General features: G+C 45.1%; 1 protein-coding gene across 1 annotated transcript in view; it reads left to right on the forward strand.

The window, feature by feature from the left end:
• Positions 1 to 2,983: 2,983 nt before the first annotated feature.
• lrp1bb (low density lipoprotein receptor-related protein 1Bb) overlaps positions 2,984 to 15,985 on the forward strand; it is a 293,597-nt gene continuing 280,595 nt past the window's right edge. Inside the window, 1 exon segment of the mRNA XM_086219771.1 lies at positions 2,984 to 3,361. Within this exon segment, the coding sequence (XP_086075897.1) occupies positions 3,271 to 3,361 (91 nt within the window). The 5' untranslated portion in view covers positions 2,984 to 3,270.

The raw sequence follows: 15,985 nt of genomic DNA on the forward strand, positions 1-15,985 counted from the left end.
GGTTGCATTCAACTACTTTCTGGCTAATATTACCTGTTGCTATGGTGTAGGAAAGGTTCGTCAAAGTTATGACACATTATACTTTGAAAACTTTCTCTCTGCGCTGCTTACGCTAATAGGTACAGCAGGTGGATCAATGTGTTTATCCTCCAGGAGAACTCCTTCTGCCTTGGTGATGCAAATAGCACGTACTATTGTGTGTGCCTGACCCCCGCCTCTGCCCTCTCCACCTCCCTTGGGGTGGCAGCGCCTGTTGGCTGCAGCCTGCCCCACCCAGGCCTGGTGGCGCGGCCCCCGCTGCGACGCCTCACTCTGGCTTGCCTCCATTGGGTCAACGGACTGCTCAAGTTTAGCGCACATACACAGCAAATGTAATGAAGGGTACCATCATTACTTTCAATCTGTAATAATTGTGACCGATTGTGATAGTTGCATCTGGCTTTGAGTTGTGTAATGGCATTTCGCCCTGGGCTCGATCCCTTGGTGACAATAAAGGCTACTTCTACTTCTACTTCTACTTCTACTTTGATCTCACGGGAGCAGCTTTGATTTGAATGTGGTGGGGACATGAAATGTTCTTGCACTCACAATTTGTTCTTACAATTTATTCAGAGTTACTCAGCAATCACATCACGGTACGTAAACATGGAAAATGCAGCAAACAAATAGATCCAGTGGTAACATGAGGGAGTGAACCCACTGCAGAGCTGATTGGAGTTGCGCATAGAGTAGACTTCATCTGGCACTATGTGGGGGTTTAAATGCAAGTTATGAGAATAGGGTGAGAGCACATATAGCAGGCTACAATACGATTTTATATATAGAAACCTAACTTAAGAGGCTGATCTCAACAAGCGAGCTCTTCATATTTCAAGATCTGGTAAACTCTTTTCATTCTTGGCATGTTAGCTGTGACTCAACCACAGCATGGGGGGTCAGAAGCTGGTGGAACAAAGCAAAACTGAAATAATACAGTAGGAGAGCTCCTGTATGTGTTGAGTCAGAAGGCTTTCAGGTACAGAGACAGATCAGAATATCACGCTGGGATGCAGTCGATGGCGCAGTGGCACAGAATCAGAGAAGACAGACGGGCCTTTTTGAGTTTACTCAAGTAGAGGAGACACTGGTAAGGCTTTTCTATCGGGTGTGAAGAGGGCAGACAGGACGTCAAAGATGTGGACGTCCTAAACTATTAAAGTGGAGACGCATTGAACCTTTGGTGGAATTATACAGGTGTGTGTGTGTGTGTGTGTGTGTGTGTGTGTGTCGCCATTGGTATGTCCCACCACCACTTCTCCAACTGCGTTAAGGCACAGGGCCTGGGTGCAGCAAATATTCTCTTAAAAGTGTAGCTACATCTAAAGTTGATCTGGAAGAGGAAAGTTGGTCGTCTTCAAATCTCAACTTTTCACTTACAACAAAAGAATGAGATTCTCCAAAGGAAAAAAAAAAAGATCTCAAGTTTTATCTTAAATACCTTTGGATTGAGGGGCAGCACGGTGGTGCAGTGGTCAGCACTGTTGCCTCACCGCAAGAAGGTTCAGGGTTCGAGTCCCAGCTCCAGCACAGGATCTTTCTGTGTGAGTCTCCATGTTCTCCCTGTTCCTGCGTGGGTTCTCTCTGGTACTCCAGCTTCCTCCACAGTCCAAAGACATCAAGAGGGGACGAGGTTAATTGACTGAGCCTGGCATTCGCGATGTTGGATGATAGATTACGCAGTTGCAGTCGTTGATGGGCAGGTGACTGTCTGAGGATCAGCTTTGACAGGACGATGGTGCCGGTGAACACTCTCCTAAAGCCGTTACTGTTGTCTCCAACGCTGCTTCTTGTCCTGGTGGCAGGCAAATTGAGCTGAATAGCCTGTAATAACATCCAAACCCTAAAGCGTGTCAGTCATGGAGAAGCTGTCGAAGGTGTGATTTCTGCCAGCGGGCTGCTGTTTAAACTCCTCATCGATCATGGCCGATCAATCATCCTGGCCTGGTTTCGGTAGTTTCGGATCACTCATATTTTCCCACTGCCATCCCACTGGCTTAACTGTGGATGCCTGAGAAAACTGTTTGCAAACACAAGAATTGATAGAGCCGTTCCACACGCGTGGGCGGAACACAGGCTGCAGGAAGTATAAACAGAAGTGACTGTTTGGGTGACAGTGCCAGCGAGTCCCTCTGAGCGAGCACCAGCTCTGCTCCCAGGAAGCCTTTTTGCGACTTCTAATGAACACGTGAATCAAGAGAAGTTTTCAGAAATTTTTCGGAAAGATGAAACCGAGGGAACAAGTTTTTACCTGGAGGCTTCAAAAACAACTACCTAGAAGGAACAAACCACTTCCTGTGAGCACAAATAACTCTTGAGGGAACAAGTTCCATTTTGTGGCCACAAAGCGACCTATTGGAGGGATCAAGGTATATTTTGCAACCACAAAATAACTACAGCGTGGGAACAAACGGTATCTCAAAGCCCCAAATATATATAGTTTGCCCACAAAATGGGTTTTGCTCTCTCCAATCATTCCGAGGCTCCAAAGGAGAACATAAAAGTAGGTTTTAAAACCATGATGATGGCATCAGTCCGCAGGGATGAGTTAACGCTCCTGATCCTTCAGACGTGTGCTAAGTGAGACCTGGCTGCTCTGTCCTGTGGCCTGGTGGGTGACAGCTCGGGTTTGTTGCACAAATCAGCACAATCACTTGTCATATTTGCACACTTGGCTGTTTCTCCAAGACGAATTGTCGGCTGCTGGAGTTGAAGTGTTTGCAGACTTGAACTCTGACAGTGCTGAGGAGACGGGAGACAGGGATTACTCCCATTGCTCCTTCCTGAGTTCTCATCTTTGTTTCATAATCATAATAATAATAATGATAACAATAAAAATCCTGTTAAGAGACTGACACCCAGTCTCCAATGACAATAGGCCAGACCGGGCGAGCTGTGCCACCTTGACGACATTTAATCATTGAGAAAAGACAGGAAGCGTACTCATTCTTTATCCTCCTCCAATCCCACCCCGCCTCCCCGGTCTCCCTCAGCCTCTCATTTCTCCGTCCGTCTCCGGTGCGTCTGTTCGCTGTACAGAGCGCCAGTGTGCATGTGTCGGGGAGCGGGGGGGAAGCACCGCACTGTACTGCGCACTGGTTCCGCTGGACATCACCGTATAACGGCGCTTGACAACCGGGTGGTGGAGGAGGAGGAGAAGAAGGGGGACCCGGACCTGGAGCAGGACCAGGAGAGCAGCACCGTGGCTCTTTATAGCCCGCTCTCCCGCAAAACATGTCCGAGTTTTTTCTACTCGCCTTTTTAGCCCTTTTCTCGGGATTATTTCCGTGCGCCGAGCCCTCGACAGTCTCGGACGAGGAGAGAGGTAAGGAAGAACCGGGCCGTCGGGGTTGCGCAGTCCGGATGAAACTTGGCACCGTAGCCCGCCTCAGTGCTGTTACGGCGGGCTGTGCTGTAAACCTCATCGCCTTAACCTTTATTTAACAAATAAAATGCAGCATGTGTGAACGTAGAGGAAGAGTTGAGCATCCTAAACGTCCTGCGTGGGATGATGCCACAGTGGGAGACAAGTCTGCATCTCTCTCTTGTTGTCATCCAGGATGGTGAAAGTCTTATCCTCAGAACGGCGTCGAAACCTGACATCATCCCGTCACCTCTCCGCTGACACCGGGGAACTTGCCCGTTTACAGTGTAGCGGAGCTTTTAGGTGTTTTCAGGAACATCCATGAGGTTAATTGGGCTGCCAGAATATAATCTGTGTGTGTGTGAGAGAGAGAGAGAGAGAGAGAGGGAGACTGCAGGCGCGTGGAGCAGTACTACCCTACAGTGCAGCAGGTGAAAATCTCCCTCTGCTCAAGTGTGTTGTCTCATCCTGAGCCTCAGGTCTTAATCTCTGCCTTGTGTGTGCGTGTGTGTGTGTGTGTGTGTGTATCATCACATCATCTGGAGACACTATTGATGGCAGCGGTTGTTCACGGTCAACCAGCTCCTAATAGTGCCGTCTTTGAGCCCGGGATGTTTCTTGTGTTCTTGTATCATTTATTACCCTCCGGGATTTATCCCAGGCTGGTTAAACAAAAGGAGGCATTTTAAGTCTCATTGCTCCTCTGGGTGTCGTATCTACGCATCTATAAGAGGGGCAACCAAACTCAGCCGCTGTTTAACGGTCACCTCATTTCCTCTCAGCGTTCATGGAAGGCTCACATCTGGCTTACCTGCCCCCCTTCACTGGAATCTGTGAAGGGACAGGCTGAGAATAAAGTTTGAGTGATTAAAGTTACAAGATGCATTTTTGTTTTTGGTGGGGGGACCCAGAAAACCTCCATTGCTCTCTAGCGTGGAGGTCACAGCTCCTGCACTTTTTCATCCTTCAGCATTGTGTCAAGACCCCTGGAATGTCCCCCAATGCCCCCCCCCCACACACACACACACACGGTGATAAACAAAGAGTTGTTCCTGGCAATCGCAGAAGACAAGAAAAGCACTGTTTACCTCACTGTGCATGAAATGAAAAGCTGCATTTGTACCTCCCTGAGGAAGCCCCTGCTCCGACAAGAGAGGGGGAGAGAGAACACCTCTCTGAAATTTAAAAAAAAAAACACCGTTGGAGTTTGTGTTTGTCAGCAGCAGCGGCGGTTTGGCGTTGAGATTTATTAGTGTAGCTGGAATCAAAGTGAAGAATTACATGCCATTGTGTTGTCTCACCTGGGCTGCTGCTGCAACTGTATCTAAACGGAGACGGCGAGATATATTCTGACATCCTCTCTCCTTTACACACGCATCTGAAAAGTGTCGTCCTCGATCTTTATCTGCGTGCCCGAACAAATGAAGCGCTGACGCCGTCCTCCGCATTCGCTCAGACGTTGAATGAGAGCTGTGCCTAAATGGACGGTAATGATAATAGCATTTGTTATATCTTCCAACACCAAAGCCGGTTGTTGGTCTAATTAGTCTGAAATTAATTTGCTTTGTGGTAGCGGTGTTATGTTGAACACCAAGTGGTGTTTTCTCAGCATGATTTGGAAGCATTTCCAGAGCTCCATTCATAGAATTGCATTGTCAGTCTCTTTCAAAACGTCTCGGCTGAGTCTCCCGCTCCTTATCGTTTGTATCCATCTCACATTGAGCAGAATGACCTGGTCAGACCAGCGTGGTAGCATTATGCTGATTTGACAAAACAGCGGGGGTGTACTAACGCACCACGGCGCCGGCTCTTTTTCGATGTGTTTTTAAAATAAAAATACCCTTGATCTCAGTAGGTGACCTCAGCATCAGATAAGGATCATCTAGTGAGTGGGGAGGGAAAAAAAACAACAGCTCAAGGTTGTTTGAAATGTATACTCAATTTAAAAGATGACGGTGTAGTGGGAGGCTCAGATAGGTTCATGCGCTAATGCGGGGAAGGCTGCCTTCAGGAGCTAATTTAGAGAGATAATATCGCACAAGTGTATGTGAGTGCCTGTATGTGTTCTTGAGTGTGTTCTTGTGTGTGTTCTTGTGTGTGTTCTTGTGTGTGTTGCAAATGCCAGCACAGGAAATCAAGATGAAGAATTCATTTCGTGTGTGTGTGTGTGTGTGTGTGTGTGTGTGTGTGTGTGTTTGCGCGTGTGTTCATGGATCTCATTTTAATCACTCCAAAAGCCAATGTATTGCAGTTCGGTTTGAACCACAAGAACCGGCCTGAAACTGCTCTTCCCCCTCAAACATGTATTCGTTCTAAATAAGCGAAAAAGAAATAGTCTCTTACACAAAGGGATTTAGGTTTATGTGTAGAGGAACAACATGTGGAGGGCGTGACAAACAAAACAAGGCCAGTGCAACAAAAAAAAATGTTGTTTTTCGCTTTGTGAAACATATAAGCCTCTGGCTATTTTCAGGGTAATATCACTACCTTTAGTTTTAAGCTGCTATCTGGGTCATAATGAGGGCCTGGTGCATATGCTGTATTTTCATTTTTTTCCAGAATATTCTGAGATCCAGATCTTCTATCATTTGTTTGATAATACTTGCAGACTTTTTTTTTTTTTTAATTAGCCTTCATATCAAGGGGAAAGAAAAGACTTTAAAAGAATGTCATGGAATTGTTTTTATACGTATCTCAGCTGTTTAATAATAAATTAAAGGCATCTTTTCCTTATTGTTCAGGAGAGAGACGGTCTGAAATCATGATGGAGGGATATTCTGCTGCCATTTGTGACAAAAAAAAGTGCTCGGTGCCAATGGATACGAATGTCAGGCACATCCCTGCAGATCCCTAGATGAGGAGTGAAACTGTATCAGTATTATACTCCAGTTCAGGACTTGGACTAGAGTCGCAATTTTTGAAGACCTGACTCAGAGTTCCGAGTCTTATGACTCTGACTTGGACTCGTGGGAGGTCAACTTGGACTTGAACTCCGGCGTGGGTGCCCCAGAGACTCGACTGAGCTCCATTAGGACATGTTGGACTGACGAGGCGGCAATGTGCGGATGTGGATGAGTAGCCTAGCTAGCAGATGAGGCTCAGACTGGTCTCCGTCATGACCGGCTGACGTTAGCCTGCCACACAAACCAATGCTGCTCTAAAGCACACGGCTGCTGAACATGTAGAATTCTGCATGTTCAGCAGCCGTGTGCTTTTAGCTTCCCAGTGACTGTTGGACCTTGTCACGAGACATTTGCCACACTGTGTCGGTGGAACTTCACTGACAGCAACATCGGATCACCTGTTTATGTTGGTTGTCAGGGTGGGGCACACGGGGAAAACTTGGAACTAGACCTAGGTTCAGCCAAGAGGACTCTGGACTCAGACTCAGGATGATGACTAGACCCTGAATCCTCTTGGTGAATCAGACTTAAAGACTGGGGACTCAGGCTCAGGTAACCCGGGTGATGTTGACTCTACTCAGACTCTCTTTGGATCCTTCTTACTTACACTTGGACTGAGACGCAGGTTCATAATGTTGATGCTGAAAGTCAGTGATTAACACTCAGGACTTCAGTTTGGCATCTTGGTGTCTGTTCTGTCCTGGCTGTGTGTCCTTCTACAGCCTTTAGGGAGCCTTTGCAGTTTTTCTTGTCAACAATTGGAACTGACAGTGAGAAATTTCCCAACATAAAATCATGGGTGGTTCATGTTTGTGGCAACGCTGAATCGCGTTATCGTACGGAGACACCGTTATGACGGTGTTAGTATGTGGCACTCGAGGCTCATAGCCTCATTCCTTGCTAACACGTCACACACTCATTCAAGTGAAGTGACTCTAACCAATCAGACGCTCCCCCGGTGAGTCACGACAGTGTCTCATTGCATCACGTTATATGTAACTTATCCAATTTAATGGAAGAGGAAAGCTGGCACCTGCTCCTTGAAGATAGAGGAGGTTTTATTTGGTTTCCTAGTCTGTTACTGCGTTGCTCTACTGAGATTACTTTGATTAGGAAGAGAAAAAACACACGCACTGATTTTCAAGTACTCAATTGATGACACTCAGTTTACTCTTAAGAGGAAGAGTACCCTTCAACCCGTGGTAGTGTACATGGATATTGTCTGATGTGGTTCTGGCAGCGTGTTCGAGTGTGAAACGCTGATCCGACTGCTTAAGAATGAAGTAAAAGGTAGATTTGTAGAGTTTGAAGAAAGTATAATGTTGCAATGTGCAAATGTTTCACTCAAGTGAAAGAATTTTTATGTTCCTTCAATCTCTACCATGCTTGTTGAAATCTGTCTCCTGCTGCTGCCATGAAAATGTGACGCTGGGTAACTTGAGAACCAATTCAGGGCAGCCAGGTTCTCCAGAAGAACCCAGGAGATGAGGACAATTCCTTTAATTCTTTCCCTCTGCTACTTAAAAACATCTTTCACAAGAAAGTATTTTTGAAAAAGTTCATGTGATGTTGCTACAGCTCTTGTCCTACCATAAGATTTTATGTTTTATGGTTTCTTTGACGAAATGTTGCTGGATTTCGAGAGAGAAATTAAAGGGAAGTCATGCTACAACGGCACTAAAGGCTCTTAAAATAGTTTCAAAATTGGCACATTTAATGGTGCCTCGGCTTCAATACCTGTTCCAGGACCAGCCTATTTGCTAGGTATGTTAAATTTTAACAACATAGAAATATCACAGCCTCTTAAAAAATCTTCGGTTTTCAGCACTTTGGCATTTTCCTGAAATTATAGAGTGATTTACCCACATTTTTGTCAAACTTTAAGTTGTCTCAGATTTATGTTTCAGCTTTTTTGACATTTTTTTTCTTCCATTCACAGCAGTTTTGCAGTATGAAAACCAAGTAACAACTTGGAGATTTACTGCTGAGGTACTGAAATTTTGGTAATTTAAGCAATTCAGTCTGTCCAATAAAATTAGAGGTGATTCAAGTCTTGAGTCACTCACAAAGACCAGCTTGTAACCCTGAAAGGGTGAGGCACCATGCTACAGTTGAAGGATGCAGGCATTAATAATCTGTAACACTTACGCTATTGCGTTAAGTTTAATATGTGCTCATTCTACTTCATGTTGACGTTGTACGTGATCGCCCCAGAGCAGGAAATTGGCCTCCAAATTGCAGTTGCTCCTGAAAAATTGCAACCAGGGTGAATTTAATCACTTGACTTCAGCCACACCAACCCAAAACCCCCAATTTCTCAGCTGTTGCACGGCGGTGGTGTTGTTTGAAGATTATGTTGCTTTTACCAGAGAAGTGTTGACCTTTACTGGTTCATTTTTCATATCTGTTGAACGTCTTTTTCTGGGAAGCATTCACACAAAATGAGCCCCCGCTGTTACGAGACTCTCTTTTGTGGCTCGGTTTTCCATCCGCATCCTGTCCTGACACGGCGGCAACAGAGTGTCCACCTCAGCAATTGGTGATCCCCCGGACGGAAAGGGGGGCCCGCATTTACCCGGCTCCTTCGTCTTCAATCAGTGATTGGAGAAACCACATGCAGATTCCAGTTAGAGCTGGTTTTAAAGTAAATAAAAGTGAAAGAGGAGGACCACATGAAAGGAGGGGTGGTCTGAAAATAAAAGGTGATGCATACGCTGGAGTCAGCACTCCGTTTCATCCTGAGCTGGGTGAAGTCAGCGGAGGAAAGCCCCGCACGCTGACTGGTGTTGCTGTTGGCATCTGTGTCCTGCATGTCTAGTGAACTGTGCCTCAGGTGCTCTTTACCGACTGTTGCTTTACAAGTTTCTCTTGGCTGCAAAACCAGACGAGTCGTCAGAAAGAGTCTGACAGCTGGTAACATGGAGGAGGTACACGAGCAGATTAAGCACCTTTAGCAAACCTCAGTGTTTTTAAGTGTTTCCCAAATTAAACACCCCTTTTTTTTTCCTGAAGGTTGGTGGAGATAGATTGTGCCTCGGCAGCATTTTTTGCAGGATTGCATTCAGTCTTTTACAAGCAATGAAAAGGCATTAAAAGCGCTGACACACCTGTATCCTCTGATGTCAGCAAAGCGTTGCTGTCATTGAGCTGCTACATCTATCTCAGGCCAGAGGGGAGGAGCGGCCCCAGCTGCTGCAGGCAACGCACCAGCCGACCCCCCCAAACACACACACACACACACACACAGAGCTTTTATTGCATGCTGGACTGTAGGACAAAGTTATTGAGTTAAGTCATTGGATTTTGATAGTGTCACCTTTAATATCGCCCCTCGCAGTGCTAATGCTTTACAACTGAATCAGCAGTGGATGAGCTGCATGTTTGTGAAAGCTATTGGCTGTAAACTGACACATGACATTGATTACCAATTGAAGGAGGAGCTACATTTTTAAAACCACATGATCTGATGTGTTGATATCCCGGGGCCACACTAAATTATGCAGCTGCCATGGGGTTTCATATTAGATTATACCAAAAAAATGATACATAATTGAAAACGTGAGAAATGAATCAATGCGCGTTTCCACTGCGATGCCTTGTCTCACCCAGGCTCAATCCTACAGCCAGGCTCGGTCAGATACTGAAACGGCCTCCGGAAAAGGAAAAGGGGGGAAAAAAAAGAGAAGCTGAGTAAATTATTAATGGTGTAATGGTGAAAGGCACAACTGTTTTATTGCCAAATATGCTAATAAAAATAAGGCTCATAAGGGCAGCGGGAGGATAAAGTGCTACTCTCTTAAGCTGAGTTGAGTATGAGGTCATTAGGTGGTGATGGATTAAGGGAGAAGGCATCATAAAGTAAACTGTATGGGTGATGTAATGGTTCTTATGGAAGGGAAAAACCTGTGCACATGGCCGCCACCAGCTGCTCCAGCACAGGTGAAATAATAAACCAGTCTCGTCCAGGCTCAGGAGCAGGGGTTCAGAAAATGTGAACGAAGCTCATCACAACAGACCAAAAGAGGAAGACTCTTCATTTCATGTTAACGTGACAAAAACCCAACCAAGCTTTAGTTCTAAACCGGTACACGCAGCAAATTTTGGACATTGTTACTCGGAAAACAATTTTAAAAAAAAGAGAGAGAATTCAACATAGCTAAAAAAATAATCAACCTATTTGATGCTATATTTTAGATTAATAAAGCCATGCTTCAAAATAATAACTGTTATTTTGTTAGTTTTTGCAGCTGTATGGAGGCTGACTTTGCCATCAGTTTAATTCTGCGGCATTAGTTTGGGAACACTTTTCTTTCAAGGAGTCAGATGAGAACCACCAACAATCAAAGGAGCGCATGATGATTGGAGCTCATTAATTGTGATCTCACTATCGACCAGAATATTCGCAACGAGGGTTTTTGCCAGATGGAGCCGCTGCAGGGTTGACTTCACTTTAAAGACCACAGTTAGGCGCTGCAGCTGTCTGTCAAGGCAGGGAACAGTTTCAAAGGCAGAAAATGTTTCTGCTTTTACTCTAAAGGTCTGACTGTCAAGAGTGAAAGGGTGAACTGCTTGTTGGATGGAGGAAACACCCGGAGGCCGTGCCCCCTGCATTACACTGACAATGTTGCTCTCACCTACTTCCTCCGCGCTGTCTAGACTGACCGCTAGGAAAAGCAACCTCAGGTGTGTTGATTTAGCTTTTGACCAGTTGGCTGATGTCTGTCGAGAGTCACGCAGGCAGGAAAGTAGCAGGGACCTTCCACTGCACACGTTGGGCTGCAGAGAAACCAGAATCCTCTGCTTCTGGTTGACTTCACTATTTTATTGTCACCTTTTAAAATCTCTGGTGGGTTTTTCCCAGCAAAAAAAATGGATGGAGCTCTTCTGATTGATTAGCTGCCTGCTTGATATGCTGTTAGCCGACCTAAAGAAGCTGCTGAACTGCATTGAAATCCCTCAACTGACAGCTTGACACTGAAATTAAAGCTGAGTTCCTGTCAATAGCTGTCAGTTCAAGTGTTAAATGTCTAATAAAGAAATGAATCTATATGTGTGCGTACGCTCCTAGATTATCTCAACAAGCAAAGATCCAGCCCACATCACACTTGGCATGAGCATCGCTGGGGACCCAAAGAAGTGCCATGCCGAATTTGGTGCAATTGAGTCACGTGATACACTTTAATATAAAAAAAAAAATGTGAATAAACGAGTCAATGAGCTGCTCCGCTCTGTGCAGGGGGCGGATGGAGCTTCGGGCCCCTGACTGACTCCAGCTAGTCGGGGAGAGAGCAGACGAGGCAGGACGCAAGTTCTCTGAAAAGAGCTGAGAGGACAAGTTTCCGGTGGCCTATTGTTGTTTTTGCGTCTGCAGGATTATACAAAAACCACATGGAGGTTTTAACCAAACTTGTTGGGGGTGTCAGTGAAACCTGCTGTTAACAGGAAATTGCATTTTTTGTTTCACTTTGATGCACTGCTCTCAAATGTGAGATCCATTTCCGATTTGGTCAGAAAAGCTTCATGAACTTTTTTGTGGCTCGCTGCAAAGACTGAGAGTTTTGGTTCAACGGTGCTACGGTGGTGAGATGGCCCTTTTGTGATGTTTCACCGTCAAATATGAAAGTATAGTAACTGGACGCCACATGGTCAGATCTTTAACATCACATATTTGCTGAGAGTCATGACGCGAAGACAAGATGAACTTAAATCATAGTGCCACCTGCTGGTTACAGCAAGTACATCTGATGCAGCAAACACTTGATTTACTTTAGAATTACACTGTCATCTTGTGATGAATTCATACAGTTTTGTACTCTAGCGCCACCCAGTGCCCACAGAAAGTGTGTAGTCTTTGCACCACACTGCTGCTTTAGTCTGGCTTCTTCATTCCAGATCCAAATATCACCAGATTTAATGACTGTTTCTCTCTCTACGTTGGGCTTGGCTCACCTGGGTGGAGGTGTGAGCTCCCCTCGTGTCCTCCAGTGTAGGATGCGTGTGATCTAATGTGTGGATTCTAGATTGCCATTTTCTGACTATTACTTTGTCAACAAGTTGACGTAGCAGCTGAGGGCCAAGCAATTGTCCTGTTGTGAACATTGTGGCGCGGCACAAGTTTGTACATTTTAAAATAATAGGGTAATTAGAGGTTAATAGGATATCCTTAAGTGTGCGTCAGATAATGAGGAGCTTGTCGTCACTGGTGGAAAAACAAACTCGCCCAGGACGCACTGTTTGCTTATCGTTTTGAAGAAGTTGTTATATTTCTTGGCAGCCTCCCCTTAACTGGCAATATGGAGATGTATGAACGCATGTGTCTGAGCCAATGGCCCAGCTCCAGCATCAATCATTTTGCTGATTAATACTTTAAGATTTGATTCATCACTTTGTGTGGGCAGAGAACATGTCCTGCTGGCATCTGTAGCAGTCACACTAGAATTAGATTTTAGTGAACACATCGGGGATGGATGCATCGCTCTGTGGCTGCACGACTCTGTGATTTAAGCTGAGCAGCTCAATTGCGGTTTTGTGAATGGGGGGTGGGGGGGCAAGCTTGAAATGATTGGTTGACCAAATAAATTGTGGTCAAAAGGCAGAAGCTCAAACGGGCTGTCTGGAGTTGACAGCCCGCGACCTAGTGCAGGTCAGAAGTGTGGGTGTTGAGCCCGGAGTGGCAGCGATGGTGGCCAGAGGACCAAGTGAGGGCTGCTGAAGCCTGGCTGGGGACTCTTTCTCCCAGCTGCCACCTGGCACAGGCCAAGGGCTCAGGGCCCCATCATGCAGCGTTGGCCCAGAAAACCAGAAAACAGGGGAGGGATTCATCTATCCCCAACAAGCTTCATTCAGCAGACAAACCTAAAGCCAGTCGCTACTCTGTACATGCTGTAATTAACAAATATTAAGCAATCAAGGTGTTAGACTTGTTCCTTTCACGTATTCCAACATGAAAAGCTTCCAGCTAACAAAAACTGTTTCAATCATTACTTGATTTGTTGCTCAGCACTGCAGCTGCCATTAACCACAAACTGAATACAGAGCATGAAATCACCTCTAGTAAATATGCAGAGCAGTATACGCGCTATAGTATTTACATGAGACACGAGGTATCTTGGTTTTCATGATTACTAAGCAATTGCCAAAAGCAGTGTTTTCCCACACAAGCTGTACATAATGTATGCTGCGCACACACACACACGCACACACACACACACACACACACATTCAGCCTCTAAAATGAGTGTCTGTGCCCTGTCTGTGTTGTGGCTGCCTTTTTCCTGGCAGAGTTAATTGTAATCTAGTGCAGCTAGATGAACGATAGAAAGAGAGACTATCGGCATCATCCTCACTCTCGTGTGCAAACCAATGAGCGGCTGCATCAAATGTGCTGCCGGTTTACTGTCAACTGCTATGAATTTTGGAGACGCACTAAGAATATCTACCAGTCTGATGCTTTCAATATGAGCTTCGCTGAAGACTGTCTCAGTGTGTGTCCAAGCCTGACAGTGCACTTAAAGAGGTTTTCGGGCCTAAAATATTTGTGAGATTGCCGCCCAGGATGAATAATTCAAAGCACTTTTTCGCGGCACAGTTCATGAATTGAAAATCACAGATAAAACCGTAATGGTGCCCTACCTACACCTGCAGCAAGTACACAATTCACTCTCAACAGCTGGGATACTCTCTGCCCGCAGGGATCAAGTTGAGTCTTGTGGCAGCGCCATCACCAAGTTACTTTGTGTTAAAATTAGACTGCCAAACACATCACCAGCCGCTGTCATCAGTGTGATTCAGTGTGATTCCCTAACATGGTTCTGAGCTGCCATTAATCTGCGGTCGCCATCGCCCTCCCATCCCGCACACCGTTTTCTTGGGAGTCTTATTAACTGCACTCCCACCAATCAAATCAACCGTGTTTGATTTTAGAAGCCTTTGCCAAGATTAGAACAGTGCAGTGGAGCTCATGGTGCGTGATTTTTATCCTGCTCCATCCTCTTGTTGCCTGATTGTAAACGCACAGAGTGATGCGTGACGTGACTCACTGCTTTCCAGCAGAGACCAGAGATTAAGCACTCGGCCCTCAAACATGTTGGCTGTCACAGGTGTCTCCCACAAGCCCCGATAAGATCCACTTGTTCCTCAACAGCTCCAGGGAAGTAAATGAAAACCACTTGGGCTTACAGGGATTTAATGGTTCTTTTTTGAGGGTACAAGATAAATTTTTTGGCCTTGGACACATCTAATGTTCATCATGTTCTATTGTGCCATGAAAGGTTTGCTTTCACCTGCGTATGTATCTCAACTAACTAGGAGTACCCAGTTTATTCTAATCAAAGTTGATTTAAAATTCCGTTGAAAGGCGTTTCCCGAGTGTGTAACTGCTGTTCCTTGATGTGTTTCAAATAAAACTGGATGGAGAGGAAGGAAATGTTGATCGTGATAATGAGGACTGGGTGTATCCTGAATCTGTCATATCTCAACATTCAGCGAGGCCCAGACGGTGCGTGCTGACAGGTTAGCAGCCGATATTATTGGACGACACGGGCAGCACATGCTTTTGTAAGCATGTCGAGGCTTATTTGTAATCGAAGAATAACGAGCTCAAATGAAAAATGCCTTTGTAACCCTTTTTCTTGACCTTAAATATTGACTTCTTTTACCTGAATTTAACACAGTCACTTTCCATATGTAGTGCCACAATTAATTCTCATGTAACTGCAACTAAGACCTCTACCTGAGATTCTTACGTGAGGAGAGAAAGATAATTTAAGAATAAGAAGCCAACAAAAGGTTGCCAGGAAGAGCTGCAGAAATCCCCTTCTCCTGCCTGCTAGAAGCAACATTTTTGATGGTAATCTTTTTGTATTTGTAGCAGTGAAAGATACTGTAAAAATTACATAAGGGAGCAGGATGATAAACAGCCTTCAAATACGCTGCAAGACAAAATGAAATGTTGCATTTCATGGTTCAAAGTAGACCCGAAAACCGAAGGGAGACCTCAGCATAGCGTTTAATCCTTAGACTGTCCATAAAGGGGGAAAACACATATCCGTTTCCTCCCACCGTTCAAAAACAAAGCTAAAAACATCCTGGATACGGTTGCTGCCATTTGCAGTGGTGATACCAGGGTGGAACCAGAGTCTGTGCAGTAGTGATTAGTGAACAGAGCAATCGGTTTACTGCAGTACAGCTGATTTTCACGGACCGAGTCGTGAAAGTCACAATTACGGAAAGTTAAAGTTACATCACCGCTCAACATTCTTATGTATGATTCCTGACAGAGCTGCACTCAGACCAGCTGTCAATCATGGTGTAAACACCCCCCCCCCCCGAAATGATTTGTTGAAAGGAAAATAACCGAAAGATCCATTTTTCATATATCAGTGTGATTTTTAAAAAAATTACTGAAAACATATTTGGTAAAAAAAAATAAAATAAAATTGACATTTTTCTTAATATGACAGGGTGGAATATAACGCCTACAGTCTTCCTAGCCACCAGGGGGCAGTCAAGTTCTAGCTGCCGCCGATTAGAAGAGCTGTCATGTCATTCATCTTTATGTACAAGCTAATACACATTAGCTTGTCTAAGATTTGCAATCACCTAATTGCTGTAAGCATTCGTTCTCCATCATTCAGCAAACTCATTTTTCATGTTTATGCAGCCGCAGCACACAGTCACCTTC

The sequence above is a fragment of the Aulostomus chinensis genome, chromosome 12 (genome assembly GCF_037954235.1).
Source record: "Aulostomus chinensis isolate RoL2024-O1b breed Wild chromosome 12, RoL_Achi_v1.0, whole genome shotgun sequence".
NCBI lineage: Eukaryota > Metazoa > Chordata > Actinopteri > Syngnathiformes > Aulostomidae > Aulostomus > Aulostomus chinensis.